At 38.4% G+C, this 21,175-nt stretch overlaps 1 protein-coding gene and 1 non-coding gene across 2 annotated transcripts in view; both read right to left on the bottom strand.

Annotated features, from left to right (window-relative positions):
- Nucleotides 1–13,670, bottom strand: part of LOC127214583 (melanoma inhibitory activity protein 2-like) — a 108,874-nt gene extending 95,204 nt beyond the window's left edge. The window contains 8 exon segments of the mRNA XM_051174945.1: nt 2,092–2,214; nt 6,375–6,479; nt 7,817–7,859; nt 9,032–9,187; nt 10,353–10,435; nt 11,990–12,078; nt 12,174–12,195; nt 13,545–13,670. Coding sequence (XP_051030902.1) covers nt 2,092–2,214; nt 6,375–6,479; nt 7,817–7,859; nt 9,032–9,187; nt 10,353–10,435; nt 11,990–12,078; nt 12,174–12,195; nt 13,545–13,652 — 729 coding nt within the window. The 5' untranslated portion in view covers nt 13,653–13,670.
- Nucleotides 13,671–14,929: 1,259 nt separating this feature from the next.
- LOC127214586 (small nucleolar RNA SNORA26) lies at nt 14,930–15,051 on the bottom strand. Its single transcript, XR_007833870.1, has one exon. It is a non-coding gene; the product is annotated as a small nucleolar RNA SNORA26 (small nucleolar RNA).
- Nucleotides 15,052–21,175: the final 6,124 nt, after the last annotated feature.

The following is a 21,175-nucleotide window of genomic DNA, read 5'->3' as shown; positions in this document are numbered from 1 at the left end:
AAAAAGGCTGAAAGACACTTAAGAAAATGTTCCACATCCTTAGCTATCAGGGAAATGCAAATCAAAACATCTTTGACATACCATCTTACTCCTGCCACAATGGATAAATTAGAAACACCAATGATGACTCATGTTGGAGAGGATGTGGAGAAATGGGAACACTCCTCCACTGCTGGTGGGAGTGCAAACTCATACAGCCATTTTGGAGATCAGTATGGCGGTTCCTCAGGAAATGGGAATTAGTTTACCACAGGACCCGGCAATCCCCCTCTTGGGCATATGCCCATATGATCCACATCCACGCAAAAAAGACATCTGTTCAACTATGTTCACGGCAGCACTATTTGTAATAGCAAAAACCTGGAAGCAGCCTAGATGCCCCTCAATTGAAGAATGGTTAATGAAGATGTGGCACATCTACACAATGGAATACTACTATGCAGAAAAAAAATAATGGTATCTTGAAATTCGCAGGCAAGTGGATGGCACTTGAAGAAACCATACTGAATGAGGTAACCCAGTCACAAAAAGAGGAACACAGTATGTACTCACCCATATGTGGATTTTAGACCTAGATCAAAGGATCACCAGCCTATAATTCACACCACCAGAGGAACTAGGATTGAAGGTGTATTCTAAGAGATTCATATAAAGTCCCTTACAGAACTGGGAAGGGACAAGTCCCCCCAGAGCTCAGGTGAAGTGGGGGGGGGCAGCAAATGGAGAGAGAAGTAGGAGAAAACAAGGGGGAGTAAAGGAAAACATGTGCGACCAGGAAGATTGAGCCCGGTTAGGAATAGAAGATGAGAGAGAGAGAGAGAGAGAAAGAGAGACAGAGAGAACATAAAAGATGGAGCCAATAATGGTTTGAAGTTAAATTGAACACAAAGAAACGTCTAGAGAGCTACAAGACTGCTGCCAACTAACAATCTGAGCTTCTGTGGAAAGGCTATCATAAATGCCCTTCCCGAAGAGTGAGATCAACAACAAACTTATCCATGGAGTACTAAACTTGTGCCTGATGGAAACAGGAGCAAACACCCATACATAAACACTGAGTCGAAGTAGAACCCGGATGCAGATGGAGAGGACAAGACCAGGCTGCAGAAACACATAGAGACAGCTTACCTGAACAAGAAGGAGCTAATGGGCCAGCAGACTGATAGCTGGGAAGCCAGCATGGGGCTGACTCAGGCCCTCCTGAATATGCCTCTCAGCCAGAAGGACTGAGCAGTCTAAGGGACCTCAGACAGTGGAGCCAGGATGTATCCCTGGTGCACAAAAGGACCTTGCGAACACATCCCCCATGGAGGGAAAACTGCCTTAACCTAGAGACAGGAGAGAAGCCCTAGTCCCTACTTCACATGACCTGTCAGATCTACATGACCCCAACTGGATGGCATTCCCCTACATATGGAATTAGGGTGGGGTGATAGGAGGGGAGGGTGGATAGAGTGCATGTGAGAGGGCAGAGGGGAGAGGGAACTGGAATGGACATGTAAAATAATAAATTAAATTAAAAAAATGCTTTGACTCCAAAATTTAAGCTCAAGGACAAGTTACTGGGGAAAAGGATTTCTATTTTTGTTTCCACAGAAAATGAAAAGATGTGGATTCCTTCCAGACTAATGTGGTTTGATAAAGCCAGACTGCCTGAAACAGAGTACCAGGTGATCCTACATTCAAAACACCTGGACAAAGCAGCCTTACAGACTACAGCCAGGATTTCTGCATCTTCTTGGAATTACCTTGTCAGAGCCCCTTACCAGCAGGAAGTAGTTTGGAAAGAATGATGCCCAAATTCCCAAATATTGTCTAATGTTTGTTTTCATTTAAATGGAATTGGTTATATAAAATAACAAAAAGGTAAAAATCATTATTTTATTTCTTTATTCATGAACACCAGGCTAAAATACTGGAGAACAAAGACATGGAGTGTTAACATATATATTACAAATCTATGTATGTTCTAGAAGCATTTGAAATGTAACAAAAAGACACAATAGTAAATAAAAGCTGTTAAAATTATTTGAATTTACAATTAAGCATAAAATTGTGACCAACTAGTGACTAAACCCAAGAAGCCATTACCTTGATCTGATTTTCCTTAACCTTTATGAGTTGCTCTGCCTGTACGTTGGATACTTCGATTGCTATTTTCTGTTTATTGAGTTGATTCATTTGTTCTTTCATGACTTTAGCTTCTTCTAAATACTGACAGGAAAACAATAACAACGATGTGAAAGATAGCACAATGTTTAGAAGAATTTTTTCAATATCATTAAAAGATACTAAATGTGTTATTAAATGATATTTAAAAAAGATAGGGTTGCTACTTAAATAGGGACTCAGATGTGGTTCCTTTTTATAAAGAACTTTTAAAGCAGAAGACTATAAAATAAGAAATATTCTTCAATTGATTTACAAGGAAAATTTTAATCAAGTACAGGATTTTGACACATATTTGTATGAAAAATCTAGTCAATTCTTTCTATCTTTGTACCCTAAATACTCTGCTACATCTCATTACTTTTGTTTGATTGTTTGTTTTGTTTTCCCAATAGAGTTTCTCTGTATTGCTTTGGAGCCTGTCCTAGAACCTACTCTGTAGACCAGGCTGGCCTGGAACTCACAGCAGAGATACACCTGCCTCTGCCTCCCAGGTGTTGGAAAAAAGGTATGTGCCACCAATGCCCAGATATATATTCTGCAGATAATCTGAGCCTGAACTGCACTGTGAGTTCCAGTTTAGCCTGGTATACATGGTAGGACTTTGAAGTGAGGATGACTCAGTTTTTATTATAGTAAGGACAATCAACACAGGAGTCCTCACCACAATGTTTTCTAAAACCTGAGATGATAGAACAAAGATGTGAAAGGAGAAGGCATCAACCCCAAAAGAAAATGGACAAACAGAAGGAACACATGTGAGACCAAACAATCCACAGACAATAGAAGAAACATAAGCCAGTTAGAAAATCCTAAAATAAGATGACTTGACACAATCCAGAGAGGCTCATGATTGAAAGCAGTAGTAGTAGAGGGAGGAATGGAAACCAAAAGGGAATAATTAGGGAACTGGAGAGACAGTAGAGTAGTTAAAAGCACATACTGCTCTTGCAGAGGACCCACACTCAATTCCCTGCACCTGCACTGAGTAGCTCACAGATGCCTGTAATTCTATATGATCTAATGTCCTCCTCTAGTCCCTACAAACGCCTGAACATATACACACATACCAACACACAGAAGTATACACATGCTCCTGATATCTCTCCTATTACCTCCCTGTACCTGTCTTCTCTCAAACATGCATATACACATCACATTTTCTGCCACTCATCTCGTTTTTTCTTTTATGCATACATATAGCTGAATGTTTCATCCCTACTGGCAAGCTTCAATAGTGCTGTAAGGTGTTATGCATACAGCAGTCCAAACATATTCATCAATGTCACCTACCTGTGAAGCACACAAGCTGAAATAACAACCCAGCAGCAAGATGTGGCTTATGGTACCACAGTAGCATAAGTGTTATTAAACTAAGCAACCACTTTCTAATTGGATTTAAGGCCAACCAGCTCAATGAGATGAAATGTTGTCCAGCACAGCCATGCACACCTTTCACCTCAGTGCTCAGGAGGCAGATGCAGGTGGAATTCTGTGAGATCAAAGTCATCCAGATCTACATAGGGAGCTCCAGGATAGACAGAATTACTTAGAGAGATTCTTTCTAAAAAAATAAACTGGACCATCCCTGACACTATTAAGGCCTCTAGTCACTACACACAATTACACATATGTATCCACGTGAACAAATGAATACACACACACACACACACACTCAACGAATCAGGTAGTCGTCAATATCATTATATGGAAGGGCTTTAAAGTTAGTCTCTCCAATATTTCTTGGATTGCTATTTGGTCACAGAAGGCCTTACACTCCCTGAGAAGCAGAAAGGGGATAGGGTGGGTTTTGGTGGAGGTTATAGGGGTGAATGGGAACATGAGGGAACTGGGATTGACATGTAAAACAACATATTTTCAAATTTAAATAAAAAGGAAAAAAAACAAAATTTAAATTATCACAATAAATAGTTCTAGTAACCCACAGTTTCAAGAGTTTCCAGAATGTAAGAATCCAACATATTAATGAAACCCTATGTGACACATCATCACACAATCTCAGAGAGCCAAAGACAACAGAAAGATAATGTTTGAGAAGAAAAAAAGGGCAGCAAGCAAAGAAGGTCCCATAATCAACACATCATTCAAGTTTCAAAACCAAACATGGAAAGTAAAGGGAAGACAATGCAGCAATGTCAAAATTTTATTTAAAAAAAAAATGCAGCACAGCAGAAAGATCTCCTGGTTTGAGGCCTGCATGAGATTATAGTGAGTTCCAGTACAGCCAAGACTATTACACAGAGAAACCCTGTCACACTAACAACCAGAAAAGCAGAATCAAAACACCAAGAAGTGCAAATAAGTATCGAAATATCAGAAACATGAAAGAGAACAAGGAGTTAGAGCAATTTCTCAGTGGTTAATACCATGCACTGTTCTCCAAGAGGTCCTGAGTTCAGTTCCCAGCACCTATATCGGGCTCATCACAGCCACTTATAACTCCAAGTACAGGAGATTCAACATCCTTCCCTGGCCTTTCAGAGCACCTTAATCATGAACACAAATGCACACAAATATAACATGCACAAAATTAAAAAAAATAATAATTAATTTTAAAATAAAATCTTTTTTAAAAATGGAAAAATAAGACCTTTACAGCTATGCAATTGCCTTTTAAAATTACCTACTGTACCTTATTATCTGAAAGATAAACAAGTTAATTAATCACAAATGTTCTCTTTTGAAACAGGAAACAGAACATTTAAGATAAGGAAACAAGAATCCTTGGCTGCTGAGTGAACTGTAGTATCAGGACAAAAATGCCCAGTAGATCTATAGAACACATTTTTCTTTTTCTTTCTTTGCTGTTTCTCTTTCCTTCCTTTCTTCCTTCCTTCCTTCCTTCCTTCTTCCTTCTTTCCTTCTTGGAGACATGGTTCCTCTGGCTATCCAGGATCTCATTCTGTAGACCCAGCTGGGCTCAAAGTCACAGAAATCCACCTGCTTCTGTTCACAGTGCTGGGATAAATAGGTATGTGACACCACTGCCACTCATTACACATTCTTATTGGACTAGGAGAATCTAAGATTCCAAGAAAAATGGCCCCCAGAAGAAAATGAAGGAGTCCAAGAATATCTATGGTTATTTCACGAGACCTGAATTTGGTTCCCCTTACAGACCATGTTGGGGATCTGATGCTTGTGGCCTCCAAAGGTACCTGCACTTGTGTGCACATATCTACAATCAAGTTACACACATGCATATAATTAAAATAAAAAATAGTAGAGGAAAAATCTGGCAGTAGGCACACACATAACTTTGAACCCAGCAATTAGGAGACTGAGTACCTCAGTGAGTTCCAGGTCACCCTGAATTTCAATACAAGACACTCTCAATAAAATAACAATAATAGAATTGTAAATGAACAAATTAGCCAAGGTAGTTGAGTGATTGGCATTTCCATTGAGATAGATTACAAATATCCATTACAGGAAGCCAAGTAGTAAAATAAAACGTCGGGCAACTCAGGATATATAGTCAAGTCAGACAGACTACTATTCAAAGATCCATAATACTGTAAGAAGAAAATGTCACACTAGTAATTTGGGAAGATAGTAAAAGCGTTTCCACAAGAGGAAAAGGACAGTATGTCTGTAACAAAGTAAAGGTAAGGACAAACACCATGTCATACCTGTGCACAGTCAAACTCTCACACCACACCCCCACAAACACCCCCATCTCAATATGCACACTATAGAAAGGAAGGAAAAGAGAGACAGCAAGGGAGGGAAAGGAAGGAAGAAAAGAGACAGACGGGAAGGGGCCTGGGACCTGGGAAGACAAACAGATTTATGACAACAGCAGCGAGAGCACGTGTGGGTTAGTGTCTAGGAGAGAGGAGGGTGAGGATAAAAGGTAAGATTTCACTTTACATTACCCAAGAACTCCTCCCTCATCTAGCACCCCAATTGGTAATCTGTTAACTCTTACTGCAGTCTTTATTGTGAGGAATCCTGTTAGCCGATGTCTCCTGTGAGAGTAAAAATTCTGACTGCCTTCTACCAGGGGAGAAGACAGATGGAAGAACACACTTTTAAATCCTTTATGGGAGTCTGCAGGGGAGACTTCCTGCTCTCATAAGCTTACTCATTCACTACACAACTCCACACATGGTTCATTTGTGAGTACCCACAACATCAAAGGCTATATTCATATCTAAAGAAAATATCTGTAGTCTACAAACCTGACGCACGCTTTCCTGACGATGAGAATTTTCATTCAAGGTATCTGTTATTACTCCTTTAAGTCGTTCTTTATTTATTTCAAATATTCTTAGTGTGGTTTTGGCCTAAGTAAGAGAAATGCACCGTTTATAACAATTAAGCTGTAAGCCCCCTGATTATGTCTTTTCTGAAGAACATAAAATGTAAGCAAAAGCCAAAACATTCCACTATTTACAGCAGAGGCAGTATCAACACTACTTTGATAGACAAAGTCATTTGCCACATGACATTGAACAAATTATTGAACCTTCCATGTACAATGCAGACCATTTTGTTAACTACTGAAATAGGAAAGAACAATTATTAGTTACAGAATTATTGGTTTATTTAGCAGCTTACTTAAAACACTGCTTTACTGCCTATTTGCCAAACATGGCTTCACTTGCTACCAGGAAGGGAATAACCTGGAGAAATAGCTGAAAGAATGGGTTGTCACCCTTAGCAACCTGCTACTGCCATGTACACTTCAGAAAAATTTGCTTGCTTGCCTGCCCACTTTGTGATTTTAGAAAAGAAACTCTAACTAGAATTGAAGGCTTTCTGGAGGTCTCAGGAGGACAGTCCACTGGTGACCTCTCTCTTCCATGCTCACTAGTGTAGGAGTAGATATTAGAGAAAGACCCCACACTCCTTACACTTTGTCTCCTGACCTAAACTTTATACAGCAGGAAGCAAATCTATTTATTATCGATACATGTTACACAACTTCAAGAGTGCTCAGATACATTCCTAGGTTAAATATATCTAGAGGAAAATGAACTTCAATCAAAGTAACACATTAAAACAAATGCATATTTAAGATTGGCTACATTTCAAATACTAACAATATTTTATTACCTAATGTGATGGATGTTTGGTTATCAATGATAACTGGAATTAACTAAAACCCAAGGAAGCTGTGAGTACTGTTTCTAAATTAAATAATTTCAAGTGGCAAGACCCACATTTAATCTGGATCTTTTGAGGTGGGAAGATCCACCTATATTCTGGGCTATACCTTCTGGCAGCAGCCTATCTAAAGGACATGGAAGAGGAAGCTTGCTGGTCCTCACCCTCACTGGCATTACAGCCTACTTTTTTGGTATTCCAGTGTATACTGAGTATCAGGTGAGATATCCAGCCTCATGGACTGAGAAAGTGCTGGATTCTTGGACTCTCTGTTGGTAGACTGACATTGCTGGTCTGAGTGAAACACAGCCTAGAAATTGCTTTAATAAATACCCGATAGATAGATAGATAGATATTTAGATAGATAGATAGATAGATAGACAGATAGATAGATAGATAGATGACATCTCATAAGTTCTGTTCCTCTAAAAAACTCTGACAAATATACCTAATAATAATATGAAAACAAATGGTCTTCAGAAGTGACAGACTAATTTATTTCAACTTAACTTACTTCAGCTAGCTGTGATTTGACAGACTGTGATTCATCTGCTAGAAAGGTCACTCATCTGAAAAGACAGTGTCAGTCAGTAAGTATTTAATAAGTCCATTTTGCTCCAAGACAACATGCATTAGTGAGGTACATTGTTAATTTACTGTTAATAAAAGGGAGAGGCCAGATAAGGAGGCCTTGTCAGCTTGCATTCCAAGTGCTCACAAGGATTTTAAAAATTATGTAATCACATGATGTCCTTACAAAAGCAATACATCATAGAACTTTTCAGGTTTAAGGTGAACCCACTAATTCGTATGTTAAATAATCTCACACACATCAAGATTTTGCTTAATCCAGAATTTAAAGTAAAATATATATATATATATATATATATATATATATAAGTTATATATTTTTCACTATGAATATTCAAGTTATATTCTTTAGGGTTACTTCCAACGTAAATATTGAAATTTTCCATTTAAAATAACAAGCGAGCCAAGTGTGGGGGTGCACACTTGTAACCCCAGCTCTTAAGAGGCACAGGCAGGAAGGTCATGAGTTTGAGGCCAGCCTCACTTATACATACAGGACTATATTCTAATACTATGTCAATGAATATAAACAATAAGAAAACAGGAATATGCACAAGCCACTCATCATAACATCTAAAAAGTAAAAGTTTGATGGGAGGTGTTGGCACATGCCTTTAATCCCCGAAAACAGGAGGCAGAGGGAGGTGGATCTTTGTGAGTTCCAGGCCAGCCTGGTCTGCATAGTGAGTTTCACAACAGCCAGAACTATTACATGGAGAAATCCTGTCTTGAAAAAACAAAACATAACAACAAATAAACAAAGGAGGTGAAAAGATCAGATCAGATGTGAAAATTTTTGTTCTCATATTATTCTACATCATTTTTTTTTTTTTGATTTTTCAAGACAGGGTTTTTCTGTGTCACTTTGGAACCTTCCTGGAACTCATTCAGTGGAGCAGGCTGGCCTCAAACTCACAGAGATCTGCCTGCCTCTGCCTCCAGAGTGCTAAGATTAAAGGCATTTGTCAAGAATGCCCAGCCTGCATTCCATTTTTTATATACATGAGTTTCTTTACATTTCAGGGCAGGATAGCTTGGAACTGTTGTTTCTTCCTCCCAAGTGCTGGTATTATAAGTTTGTGCCACTATGGTTGGCTCACATATAATATTTTAATCAATATTTAATTTATAGGTAAGATTCATAATTCTCTTGGAATATATAAGACTCACCAATTCCTCTTCTTCATAATGTTTAGCTCTCTCTTCTTCTAGTTTCTTCTCTATAAGTAATATTTCTTCTTCAAGTTTAGATTTATCTCTTTCTAGATTTTTATAAGTTGCCTAAAATAGAAAGCTAACTTTAACAAGCCAAACATAAGAATTTTTAGTTAGGGTAAAAATCAGATGAGTGTAGGGTAAAAATCAGATGAGTATACTCAAATTTATAAACACTTTATACATTTTTTTCATTTCTTAAATATTAAAATAACAACAGGTTTAACAGTTGCCAGCAACTTCTATAAAAAAAAAAGTGTAAGTATTTTAGGTGCCCACCAGTTAACCACGGAAAACAATGAATACCCACTGAAGGAATTAAAACAGTTGCATTCCAAAAAAAACTTTTATGTAAAAATAAAGAAAAATTAATGAGTTTATTTGGAGTCTAAACTCCCTGCAGATTCTACAAGGGCATTCTAAATCATAAGACACAGACTTGCTACTCAGGACAGAGGATGACAGAACTGACATACTGGACTGAACACATAATCTAAGGGACAAAGTTTTTTTTCTGTTTTATCATTGGTAGGAGCAGGCTACTTCTATTTACTCTACAGGCTCACAACTCAGTTTTAATAACCGTTCCACTTTCAAAGAGTATTGAGGCACTTCATCACATCATACTCTGTCTGTTAAGACAAGTCATTGTGTCCTCTGAATCAGGAGAGTTAACTGTCCATCTCTCCTAAACTCTGCATTCTGTGAAATCATCGTTATGGACTGAAAACTGGCTGTGATGGAGTGTGTAGACAAGGGTTGATGCACAGAAAGGGATTAAATATTTATCACCATGCCACTCTTTACAATGTAAACCTCAATTCTAATTTTAGTAAATATCTACTACCATGGTAAGAAAAAACAATATGGTCACAACTTACTTGTCTGCTACTATGCTTAAATTTGTGAGAGTTCTATGTCTCTTTCCTGGAGCAAACTATGTCAAAAGTAGGAATTGTCTTTCCAATCCATTCACCAGAGTACAGAATGCAGAATTTCTTTCTTTCTATAAATCTATAGCTTCTGATAAACTGATTTTGTATCCCTCAAAACAAGTTAATGACAAGAGATAAAACTGTTATGTTTTAAAATATTTTATGCCACCTACAACTATTCTGTTTCCACTAACTTTTTCTGTACATTGTAAGATCCAGATACAAAATTTCATATTTCTCTGACATAATTATTTTTGAGGAGACAAGATATTTCTAATAAGAATCTTTTCCCTAGCTTTTACATCATACTTTTTTTTTACCTTCAAACTCTGTACTTCTGTTGATGCCTTGTCAAAGTTGGCCTCCTTTAAGGATGACTCTAAGCCTTCATACTGAATAAAACAAGGGAACACATGAGGAAAAAAATACAAATTTTATCTCAACTTGTATCTAAATAGACACCAAAGAAGGAAACAGAATTTATATCCACCATGTAAAGTACCCTTGGATTTTATGAGCTTAGTTTTGCAATCTAAACACTGTGCTGAGGAAAGCCAGGTCTACAAACAAGCCACAACCACCAGCCTAGGCAACATATGGCAGAACGTTTCCTTTGTGACTACCAAAGTTGCCCCACATCTGCTGGGGCTGAAAACCCTAACAGCAAGTGTGACTAAAGTGGATCTAAAGAAGTGAGTCATCTACTATCCCCTGAACAGATTAATGGCTTCTCCAGTCTGTCAGTAGAACAATATGTGGTAACTGGCTATCAGACATTTATATCATGTGATAAATAAGGCAAGTAAGGAAGATAAAATCTGTGAGTTTCAGACCACCCTGGTCTACAGAGTGAGTTTCAGGACAGCCAGTGATGCACAGAGAAACCCTGTCTCAGCACCTCAGAATTTGTGTTATTTAGAGACAAAGCCTTTAAATACAGCTAGGTTAAAATGAGGGATTTAAGATGACTGCAATGTAATATGGCTGGTATCCTATGTGGAGAGCACTAGGACAGAGAGAGACATAACAAGCAGACAGCAATATCTAAAGTCAAGGGACATGTCACAGAGGAAGCAAAGCCTGGCTATATCTTCATGGACTCATTTCAAGAACTGTAAGGAAATTCACTTCTGCTGCTAAAGGTATTTTGTCACAGTAGCCCTAGCATGCCCAAATGAAAACAGTAAATAAAGTCTCTACATGATAACAAGTAAAAGTACCTTTACATCCTTGATAAGCAAAAAAAAAAAAAAAAAAAAAAAATCTCATGAAACATTACACTACATTAAATTGTAATTCAAATCCTCTACCTTCTAAGACACTGAACAAAACAGAAATGTAAGCCACAGAGTAGAAGAGATTTACAATCCATATATCTGACAAAACTCTTTCTTATATACGACATAAAATAGTAAAAGCAAAGGCCCTAATCTATATGGCATAAACTGAGAAAGATTATGAGTGCATTTAAAAGGATGGAAATGGGCAAGTGTGATGGCTCAGTAAGTAGTTAAGGAGCTTGTTGCCAAGACTGATAACCTGAGTTCAATCCTAGGGACCCACGTAATAAAAAGAGGAAAGTGACTCCTCCATGTCCTATGAATCCTTTGATCACCACACAAATGCCTTCTTGGTACACGCCTACACACATAGACACAAATAGACACACACAATAAAAATAAAGTCATCTTTTAACGTGGAAAAGACTTAAAAGGCAATTTTACAATATCTAAATGAGCAATAAGCAAATCAAGGTGATCTGACTAATTAGTCAGGGAAGGTAAACACTACACATCACCAGGGTGGCTGCAAAGAGAATGGCTAAGTGATGAAGTTGAGCAGCAACAGAGCTCTGGTCTGAAACAAAGCTCTGATGGCAGGCAATAACCCATGGAGAACAATTAAGTTCCACACTGTGATGGATTGTATTTTCAAACACATCTTACCTCCTCTTGAGCAAGGCACACTTTGTCAATTAGATCACATTTCTTTTTGATTTCCATTGCAAGTTCCACAGCCAGTCTATTCTCTCTTACTGAGCAAGCAAAGAAAAGATTATTATGACTAAAGTGTGAAAACGCTTTAAATTATATACAATCACAAGATCTAAAATCAAAATAGACTACTCACTCAAATAAAGTCGGCTTTGAATCTGAAACAAAAATTTAACAAAATTACATTAAAACAAATATATCTTCAAGCAAATCTATCTGACTTCTACTTCCAGCTTTAAGATGCCAACTTTCTTATGGCCTTATGGTAAATAAATTACCCGAAAGCCTTCTATTTCAAATGAAAACAATGCTATATAGTAAGGTCTCCCATTGTGTGGTATCATGTGTGTTATCATATTAAAGGTTCTGAAACAGTTTTATTCTAAAGAAAACTGTATAATTCCACTTAACTCCATGTTTCCCATGCATATATTGGCTCTAAAACAAAGTATTTTAAGGAGCCACCATTATTAAATCTCCTACGGTTAATAATCAAAATAAAAATATATGAAATATCATTGGACTCTAGACCTTGACTGACTAAAAAAACTCATTAGTATTTTTCTTCTTCATACTTCAGCTTTCGATAAGGAAGGGATAAATCCACCCTTGAGAACAGTGGGGATAGGGTAAAGTGATCAAGGGACGCAAACAAGAACACTCATGCCACCTAGAAAACAGAGACAGAAAACTGGAAGAAAAAAAAAATGACAAAAAAACAGTAGGATATATGTAAGCAGAAGGTAAGGAAGAAAAAACCATGAAGATATTAGAAATGAAGTCAGTCAGAAGCACAAAGGCCAACATCTAAAAAGAAGTCTCAGAAAGAAAAGGATATGTTATGACTCCCTCCTTAAAAACAGTTAGCATAGGAAAAAGCAATATAGGATCCATAGGAAAAAGCAATATAGGATCCAGGAGAGCCATGAAAGTGGCGATTTTTACTCTTAGTTGGGAAGTAGATACACCTGCAAACTTTTTAATATTGTTAAAAACAAACACAGACACCCCAAATTTAAAGAAGAAAAGGGAAAGAAAGAAAGTTGGGGCTTTAGTACTAGTGTGTAGTATCCCTACAATAAAATCCTTTAAAATACACTTACATAAAAATATTTCTGTTAATCTCTGTTCAGTTTTTAAAAACCACCTGTTAGCATAACGCAGAACACTAAGACCTAACTCATTTCCCTGAAATAACAAGTTTCTCCAATTAGATGTTCAATCTAAACACAAAATGAAGGTTAGAGAGAAATGGCTCAGAACATTTGTTAGTCTTGTAGAGGACCAAGATTCAAATACCATCATCGACATTATAGCTCACAGTCATCAGTAATTCCAGCTCCAGGGCATCCAACAATGGCCCACTAATCACTTCTGTAGACCAGGAACACATACCACACACACATGCATACTAGCAAAACAGTCATACACATAAAAGGAAATAAATTTAAAAAACAAAAACAAAAAACTTAGAATGACCATTCACTTACTATAAGTAGTTACTTACTGATCGGTATCCTCTCCAAAGAAATAAGAAAATGGTAAGCAGTCCAATGGCAACCACACATATCAGCGATTCTAATGATGGCTCACTAGGATCAAAGCTTGTTGTCATATCTTCAGGCACTGCTGCCACAACCTTCAAGACAAAGAAAATAAACTTATAAGCATGCTTCTTCAACAGTACTGGTACAAAGACAGGCACAGGTGGCTGTGGCCAACTCTATTCTTATTGAATGGGCTACCATAAAATACAAAGCAGAATGCCTCCAAACATGTTTCTAGTAAATTACAATTGTTCTTATTGAGGGGCTAAGTGTGGTGAAACAGTAGTTTTCAAACAGAAGTTATGGGGAGATTCCACAGAGCATAACTCCAGGAGAGTTAAAGGATAAGGATATAGTATCAAGAAAAGAACATTATGGAATATTTTATATGTGTTTCATTCTTTTATGTTGCATTTGTTTAACTCTGTAAAGCTGCATTACTTTGCCAGTCTAAAACACCTGATTGGCCTAATGAATAGCTGAACAGACCAATAGCTAGGCAGGAAAAATAGGCAGGGCTGGCTGGCATGCAGAGAGAATAAATAGGAGGAGAGACCTAGAGAAGATCCAGGGACAAGAGGAGGAGGACACCAAGGGCACCAGTCACAGAGTAAGAAGGAAAGCAAGGCACATAGAATAAATAAAGGGAAAAGAGCTCAGAGGCAACACATAAAGAGAAATGGGATAATTTAATTTAGAAAAGCTGGCTAGAAACAGCTGAGATAAGGCCAGCCATTCGTAAGTAAGAATAAATCTCGATGTATTTATTTAGGAGATGGGTGAGGGACACCGTCCCTACCAAAGATTTTTAAAATCCAGTAAAAAAAAAAAAGTATCAATGATCTGGGTTGGGTTCTTTTCCCTGAGTTCAAGTTCATGATTTATCCATATGCACTGGGTTTGAAAAAACATTTCCTGCAGAGGAAAAACACTGATCTGCAGCTTGTCCTCTGAGGAAGGGAGAGTGATAAGAAACTACTGACAGAGCTTCAGAGTTGGGATTTAAACCCTTCCTTCCTGTCTCTTGAGTTAAATTAATGCAGTTTGAGCCCAAAAAAGAAAATGGTTCTTTCAAAAACAACCCTAGAAATGATGGGCTTGACTCTTTCCAGGCATCAACATACACCATCTAGAAACTACACAGCTGTCTTCTCCTTGCGGTCTGACAAAATGAACAACAAATCCTTAGATAATTACTATCTATAAAACCTGTTTTATGCTAGTACATGACAAGGACCTTTTACAAGCTGCTATCTACAGCTTATTAACTTCTACCACTTCCACAAAAAATACATGCAATAGTATCCTCTTTTTTTATTCCCTGTATCTTTATTTTCCTTTTTACATCTGTGACTCCAGAAAGGATCCAAAGTGTAGGTGCACAGCCTCTGCTCTGGGTTTCATGGAGAGTTCCTTTAACCTTGTGTTTTGGATCCTTAAGGTACAGGACTGACCTTACAAGGGCTCAGAAAAGGGTTGAAAATATTTTATCCTGGTCCTCTCTCTCTTTCTCACCTGAGCCACATACAAAAAAGTGTGATATCATGTTGCAAGGCAATGATAACAACGATTTGCCTCTAGGATCACAAGAATAGATATTCAGGCACGGCAAATATTTCCATTATCTCACTCCAGAGACTATGAATGTATATCCAAGCCCTCCACATACCCTCTAAAATATTCTTCCACACCTCACAGAGTAAGGCCTGCAGTTAATTGCATGTTTTACCTCTTCCTGAATCCATCTTCCCTCAGTGGGTTATTCTAGTCTTTATCACCAGGCCCCAATACTAACTGATCATAAACAAGTAGACTCCTCTGATAGCAGATAAAAAAGACTAAGACTAAAACTGTTACTAGAAACAAAGATGTGATGGAAAAGGCTAGCTCAATCTTTAAGATGTAGGATTTTATGCAAGAGAACAATAAAATGAAGTAAATCTGTTGAAGTAAGGATAAAAAAACCGTTCATCAACAGTAGTTAGTTATTTTTAGATCTCACTTTCAGTGAGTCAGCATGAAAAGACAACACGGTAAAAACACTACAAATAAGTTAGACTATCATACTAGCAAAATACTATGTAATAATAGCAGAAAATACATTCACTCTCAAATGTTCATGGAAGATTCTTCAGAAAAAATCCAGGCATTAAGCTAAAACACACCTCAATGTTTTCTTTGTTTTTTGTTTTGTTTCTTTAAATAATCAAACCACATGGCCAAGCCCAGAGAAATGGCTCAGCAGCTGAAAACATTTGCTGCTCTTGCAGAGGAGCCCCAGACTTCAGTTCCCAGAATCCATGTCAAGAAGTCCCTAAGTGCCTGCCCATGACTCCAGCTCTGTGAGATCTGATGCCCTCTTGCTGCTTCCTTGGGCAGCTGAAGCTACAAGCACATACACACACATACACATAGTTTAAAATAGTAAAAATTCAATTAAAAAATTCCCATGTCGAGAAGCATCTTCTCTGATTACAACGGGTTAAAATTAGTTATCAAAAAAACAGGAAGGGCTGGAGAGAGAGCTCAGCAGTTAAGAGCATTTGTCATTCTTGTAGATAAATGACCCATGTTTGTTTACCAGGATCCACTTGGTGGCTCACCACTATCTATGACTCCATTTCCAGGGAAATATGTCACCCTTTAAGGCATCTTTAAGCACAGCAAACATGTGACGCATGGACATACATGCAAGAGCAAAACATCCATGAACATATAAGTTTTTTTTTAAAAAAAAAAATAATAAAATGCAACATAAACTTACACAAAACAACTAATGTAGTGTGTAACAGGAAAATTTATAGTCATAAAAGACTTTGTAAAAAAAATATGTGGGGGCAGGGGCTGGAGAGATCTCACAATGGTTAAAAACATTAGCTAGTTGTCAAGAGGTTCTGAGTTCAGTTCCTAGCATCCACATGGTAGCTCACAACCATCTGCAATGAGGTGCCCTCTTCTGGCCTGCAGGGATATAAGGAGACAGAACACACTATATATAATAAATAAATCCAAATAAAAATTTTAAATATTATTGGGCCAGGAAGATAGCTCAGCAGGTAAAAACTTTGCCACCAATCCTCAGGACCTGTGTTTGACCCCCATCACCAATGTGGTAGAAGGAAAAAACCGACTCTTGGGGCTTTGGATTTACACACACACACACACACACACACACACACACACACACACACACACACCATATATACACAGAAAGGAATGTAATGCTCAGTTAAAAAAATCAATGTCATAATCCACAGTAAAAGAAATGAAGAAAAAGAAGATCTCAACAGATAGTAATAAAACATGTAAGAAAATCGACCGTCTAATCATCAGGAGACTGCAAACTAGGACTACTTTTCTCAATCTGACAAACAGCACCAATAGAAGACTCATAGCTAACACCATCCTGAAGGGGAGAGAATTGTTCCCTTACAAAATGCAACACACATCCACACAGCCCACTGAACCAAAGAAAATCCAGCCAAGTCTGCAAAATCTCTCCGTGTTCCTCACCCCCAACCTTATCAAAAATAAGTGTTGGTAACTGCTAGGTGCCTGTGTATTTTATGTGAAAAGCCAGAGGCTGCTGTTGTAATGTCTTCCTTCTCTACCTCAATTTTTCTAAGGCAGAGTCTCTCACTGAATCTAGAGCTCACACATTCTCTGATAAACTGATGACCAGTGAACCTGGGATTCCTCTATTCATACCTCCACCCAGCATATACATTGCCTTAAGGGCTCCAACTCCAGATCATGGCAAGCACTTTCCTTTCCGCACTGAGTCATATCCCTAGGCCCTAATTGTGGATTCTGAGGGAGATGTGTGTGATCTGAAATCATCTCTCATCTACAATATGCTTCTCTTCCCATAAGCCCCATCTCAGTAACTTAGCTGACACAGCCAGGAACTTTGGACTATTCCAGATTCTTCACACATCCCACCCCTCTCTGCAGCTAATCAAGAAAGTCACACTCATTTTAGCTCTTATTTCTTCTTGCCCCATTTAGGACCAACTTCTCTATCCTTATCCCTATCAATTCTCCTTCCTGTGTTTTTCCCCTGACATTTGATTCTCATACTATCAGGAATATCTATACATTTTTCTATGGGTCTCACCACTGATGAGCCTGTGCTGGATCTCACACCGCACAGCAATCCTTGAGACCCACTGGTCTACAGTGAGCATCATGTCACATCAGGCCCTTGGCTCACTTATGCTGTGAGCTCCTGTGTATGCTGTTTTCACACCTCATCTACTGAAACTTATTTGCTCAGTCTAAAGACTTTGCCAGCAACCCAAGGAAAAACAATCACTCCCTTCCCTTATTTTGCATGTGTACTTCTATAGGCAATAGACTTCAACTGTGGATTAATTTTGTGTATTTTCTCCCCAAACAGCCAACATGATGAAAATGACCAAAATCCTTATTTCATTTAGAACCTCCATAGAGCATTTTTATTCATGGGCAAATGAACCATGAGCATGGCACTACTTACTTTAAATTCACAGAACATGAAGATAATTAGAACTGGCAGCATCTCAAAAATCCTCCATGGGCACACCATGGTGGCAGTACGAGGCACCGCCATCCCTGTGCCCACGATGGGGGGCCTTGCAGCTGGACAGATGGACAGCAGCAGAGCAGAGCACAGTCAGTGGGACACTGGGAAAGGGAAGGCTTTTGGGGCCGGCTGGCACCACTGCCCTCTCCACCTCCTTATCTCAGTTGACGCGTCAACGCTGGCACTCTGACCTCCAGCACCAGAGTCCTGGAGAGCTGGAGCAAGAAAACCTAAAGCACCCAGTGTGGGGCTGCAGGCCTACACTCCGAGGCCTGGGGCACAGCCCCGGAGTGAAAGCTCAGCCCCCTATCCCCAGCTACTATCGCACTCTGTCCTATCAAGTCAATAAAAAAAAAAAAAAAAAAAAAAAAAAACACTCTCCTATGGAACACTAAAGGCTGAAGCACCAAGTTTGGGGCTACAGCCCTACACTCCGAGGGCTGGCACAGCCCCAGAGTGAAAGCTCAGCCCCCAAGTTACAGCTACTATCACGCTCTGTCCTATCCTCTCCAGTCCAAAAGCCACACTGTAGTAGCTAGGGGGAAACGCTCCTACACAGAGATGTTGTCCTCCGTCATAATCAGTGTCAGAAAACGGCCTCTGACGTAAGAGACGATGACGCATTCACACTTCGAACTCACTGTGATCAGCCCAGTTATACCACTTGACTCCTAAGAAATATCCTTTCTTGACTCGGAATTAATAGCAGTGGTGTGTGTGTGTGTGTCTGTCTGTGTGTGTGTGTGTGTGTGTGTGTGTGTGTGTGTGTACTAATTCCTGGAGATGGAGACATTCTGCTCAGCATGTGTGCTGTAGGCCAGTAGTGACACTGTTCAAATACACTAAGCATATTGGCAAGGTAGTGAAGAACAGACTGAGATCCTTTATAATTTGGATCTGGTTTCATTCTTGATGACTCATTTTCATAGTTTTCTTAGTAGAATTTTGTTTTGTTTCTTGGAACAGGTTTTTCAGAGGCTGCCTGGGAACCGGCTCTTATACACCAGGCAGGTCTTGGACTCATAGAGATCCGCATACCCCAACCTCAAAGGCTGGGATTAAAAGCCTGCGACACTCCTGATTGGTTCTTAATAGATTTTCAATAGCTGTTATAATCCTTTAGTTTCGAGATGGAGACATGATGATATATACTACAAAAAGTTATTCTTTATTAGTACTTTTTGGTATTACCCCGAGGGAGTATTCATTTACGTTAAAATACAAGCTCTGTTGACCTCCATATTTTCTGCTTTGAATTCCCATCTCCAATCTGTTACTCCATCCCAAGAATTGCACTACTAACTTCTTTATTGTTTTCACTTCTCAGTGTTCACTTGAACATCTTATTTGAATCAGTTTCCACAAACATCAAGAGCTACACATTGAAGCACATATGACTTTTCAAATCCAGCTCCAATAATTCTTCAAAACTCTTCATAATTCTGTTATTTCCTTGGTGTGTGCTTCAGGATTATTGTGTAGAGGGGGCGTAATATTTGCAAATTGCTTCACAATAGTGTCTCTTATATAACAAACACTTCTCAAATGTGACCTCAATGTTCACATAAACACAAGAAGATCCTCTTCTTTTTAGATGGTCTCCTGAATCCTAGAAACACTCCACCTTTGGAATTCTTTCACTGATATACAAAACTTGCGAGCACAGCAAATGTTTAGATATTGTCTTGAAGAATTAAGTGAACTCTTTCTACACTTTTAATTATTTATTTGTCAGTGTCTGTGTGGGCAGGTGAACCCTTGCCATTGTAAACATATGGTCAGAGGCCAAATTAGGATTTGAATTGTTCCCTCCTAATTTTGAATTGTGTAAGTCTAGAAGACTTAACTTAGGCCTTTAGCTTTGACAGCAAGCATCTTTACCCACAAGGCTATCTCAAGGCCTAATGAATCAGATCATAAGAATTTGATTTATTATTTTTATTTGATCAGTCAAATGAACAAATTTAAGTGAAATGAAGGAACAATAGAATTATTTTTCCTATTTTACTTGTCCGTTTGGCCGTGTGTGTGTGTGTGTTTGTGTGTGTGTGTGTGTGTGTGCTACAGAAAGGATCAAGAACCATGTGTGTTTTAACATGAGCTACACTCACAGCTATGTTTTATTACTTTACTATCTAGGGATGATATTCTTTTCCTTTTTGCACTCTCTGGGATGATAAATTCCCTACATAGACACTTAGCTATACTCAATATCTGGATTTCTTACCAACCATAATATAAATAGTAAGGGCCTGTAATGGAGGGTGGATGTCAATATAACCATCTTCTAACTATTTTGGAAAAAAGCCTCAATGTCGGGATCAAAATATTTGAAGTTTTTTGGTTAATGTTAGTTGCATGTCTTGCATGAATAGAATGAAGTTATACTCTTTTCGTGAGTGACCACTGAGGAGGGTCATTTTGTCAGTGAGATGAAGAAATTCAGACTGTCACATGAGAGAGATTTGCTTTCCATGTGTTGTGAAAGAAAACAAATTTAAAACAACCAGAAATTAACCAAGTGGCACCTAGGGTTTTTCCCTTAACCACTCATGTGTCTGGTGTTCACATACATGGCTGCCCTTTAATTTGTGGTCCTTCCAAGTGAGTTGAGGGACAACTAAAAAGGAGAAGTTGGATGAGAATAACATTCAGCAGATGACCCCAGGACAAAGAAGTTGCTTTCTTGTGATTAAATCCATAATGACAAACACATCTGTGTATTCTGTGCTGTGACTTTGCTGTGTTTGCTTCCCCCACCTCCCTGTCAGGGCTAAGTCAGTGTGCTGTAATCTAACAGAGATCAGTTCTCAGCTTTTTTTTTGAAATGATCTGTCCAGCCATAAGGAGTTAGTTTTCCTACTAATTCAATAACTATATTCTTCAATAGGATTTTAATTTCAAACCATTGGAATAACTTATTTTTTCTACCTCCATGTGAATGTGGGTTATTAATGAGTTCATTAGACGAAAGATAAATGATAAACAGGTGTTTAGTGAACAACTTATACAGCTAATAGTAACGAA

This window comes from Phodopus roborovskii, unplaced genomic scaffold, assembly GCF_943737965.1.
Source record: "Phodopus roborovskii unplaced genomic scaffold, PHOROB, whole genome shotgun sequence".
Taxonomy (NCBI): domain Eukaryota; kingdom Metazoa; phylum Chordata; class Mammalia; order Rodentia; family Cricetidae; genus Phodopus; species Phodopus roborovskii.
This window is presented reverse-complemented; position numbering and strand designations above follow the sequence as displayed.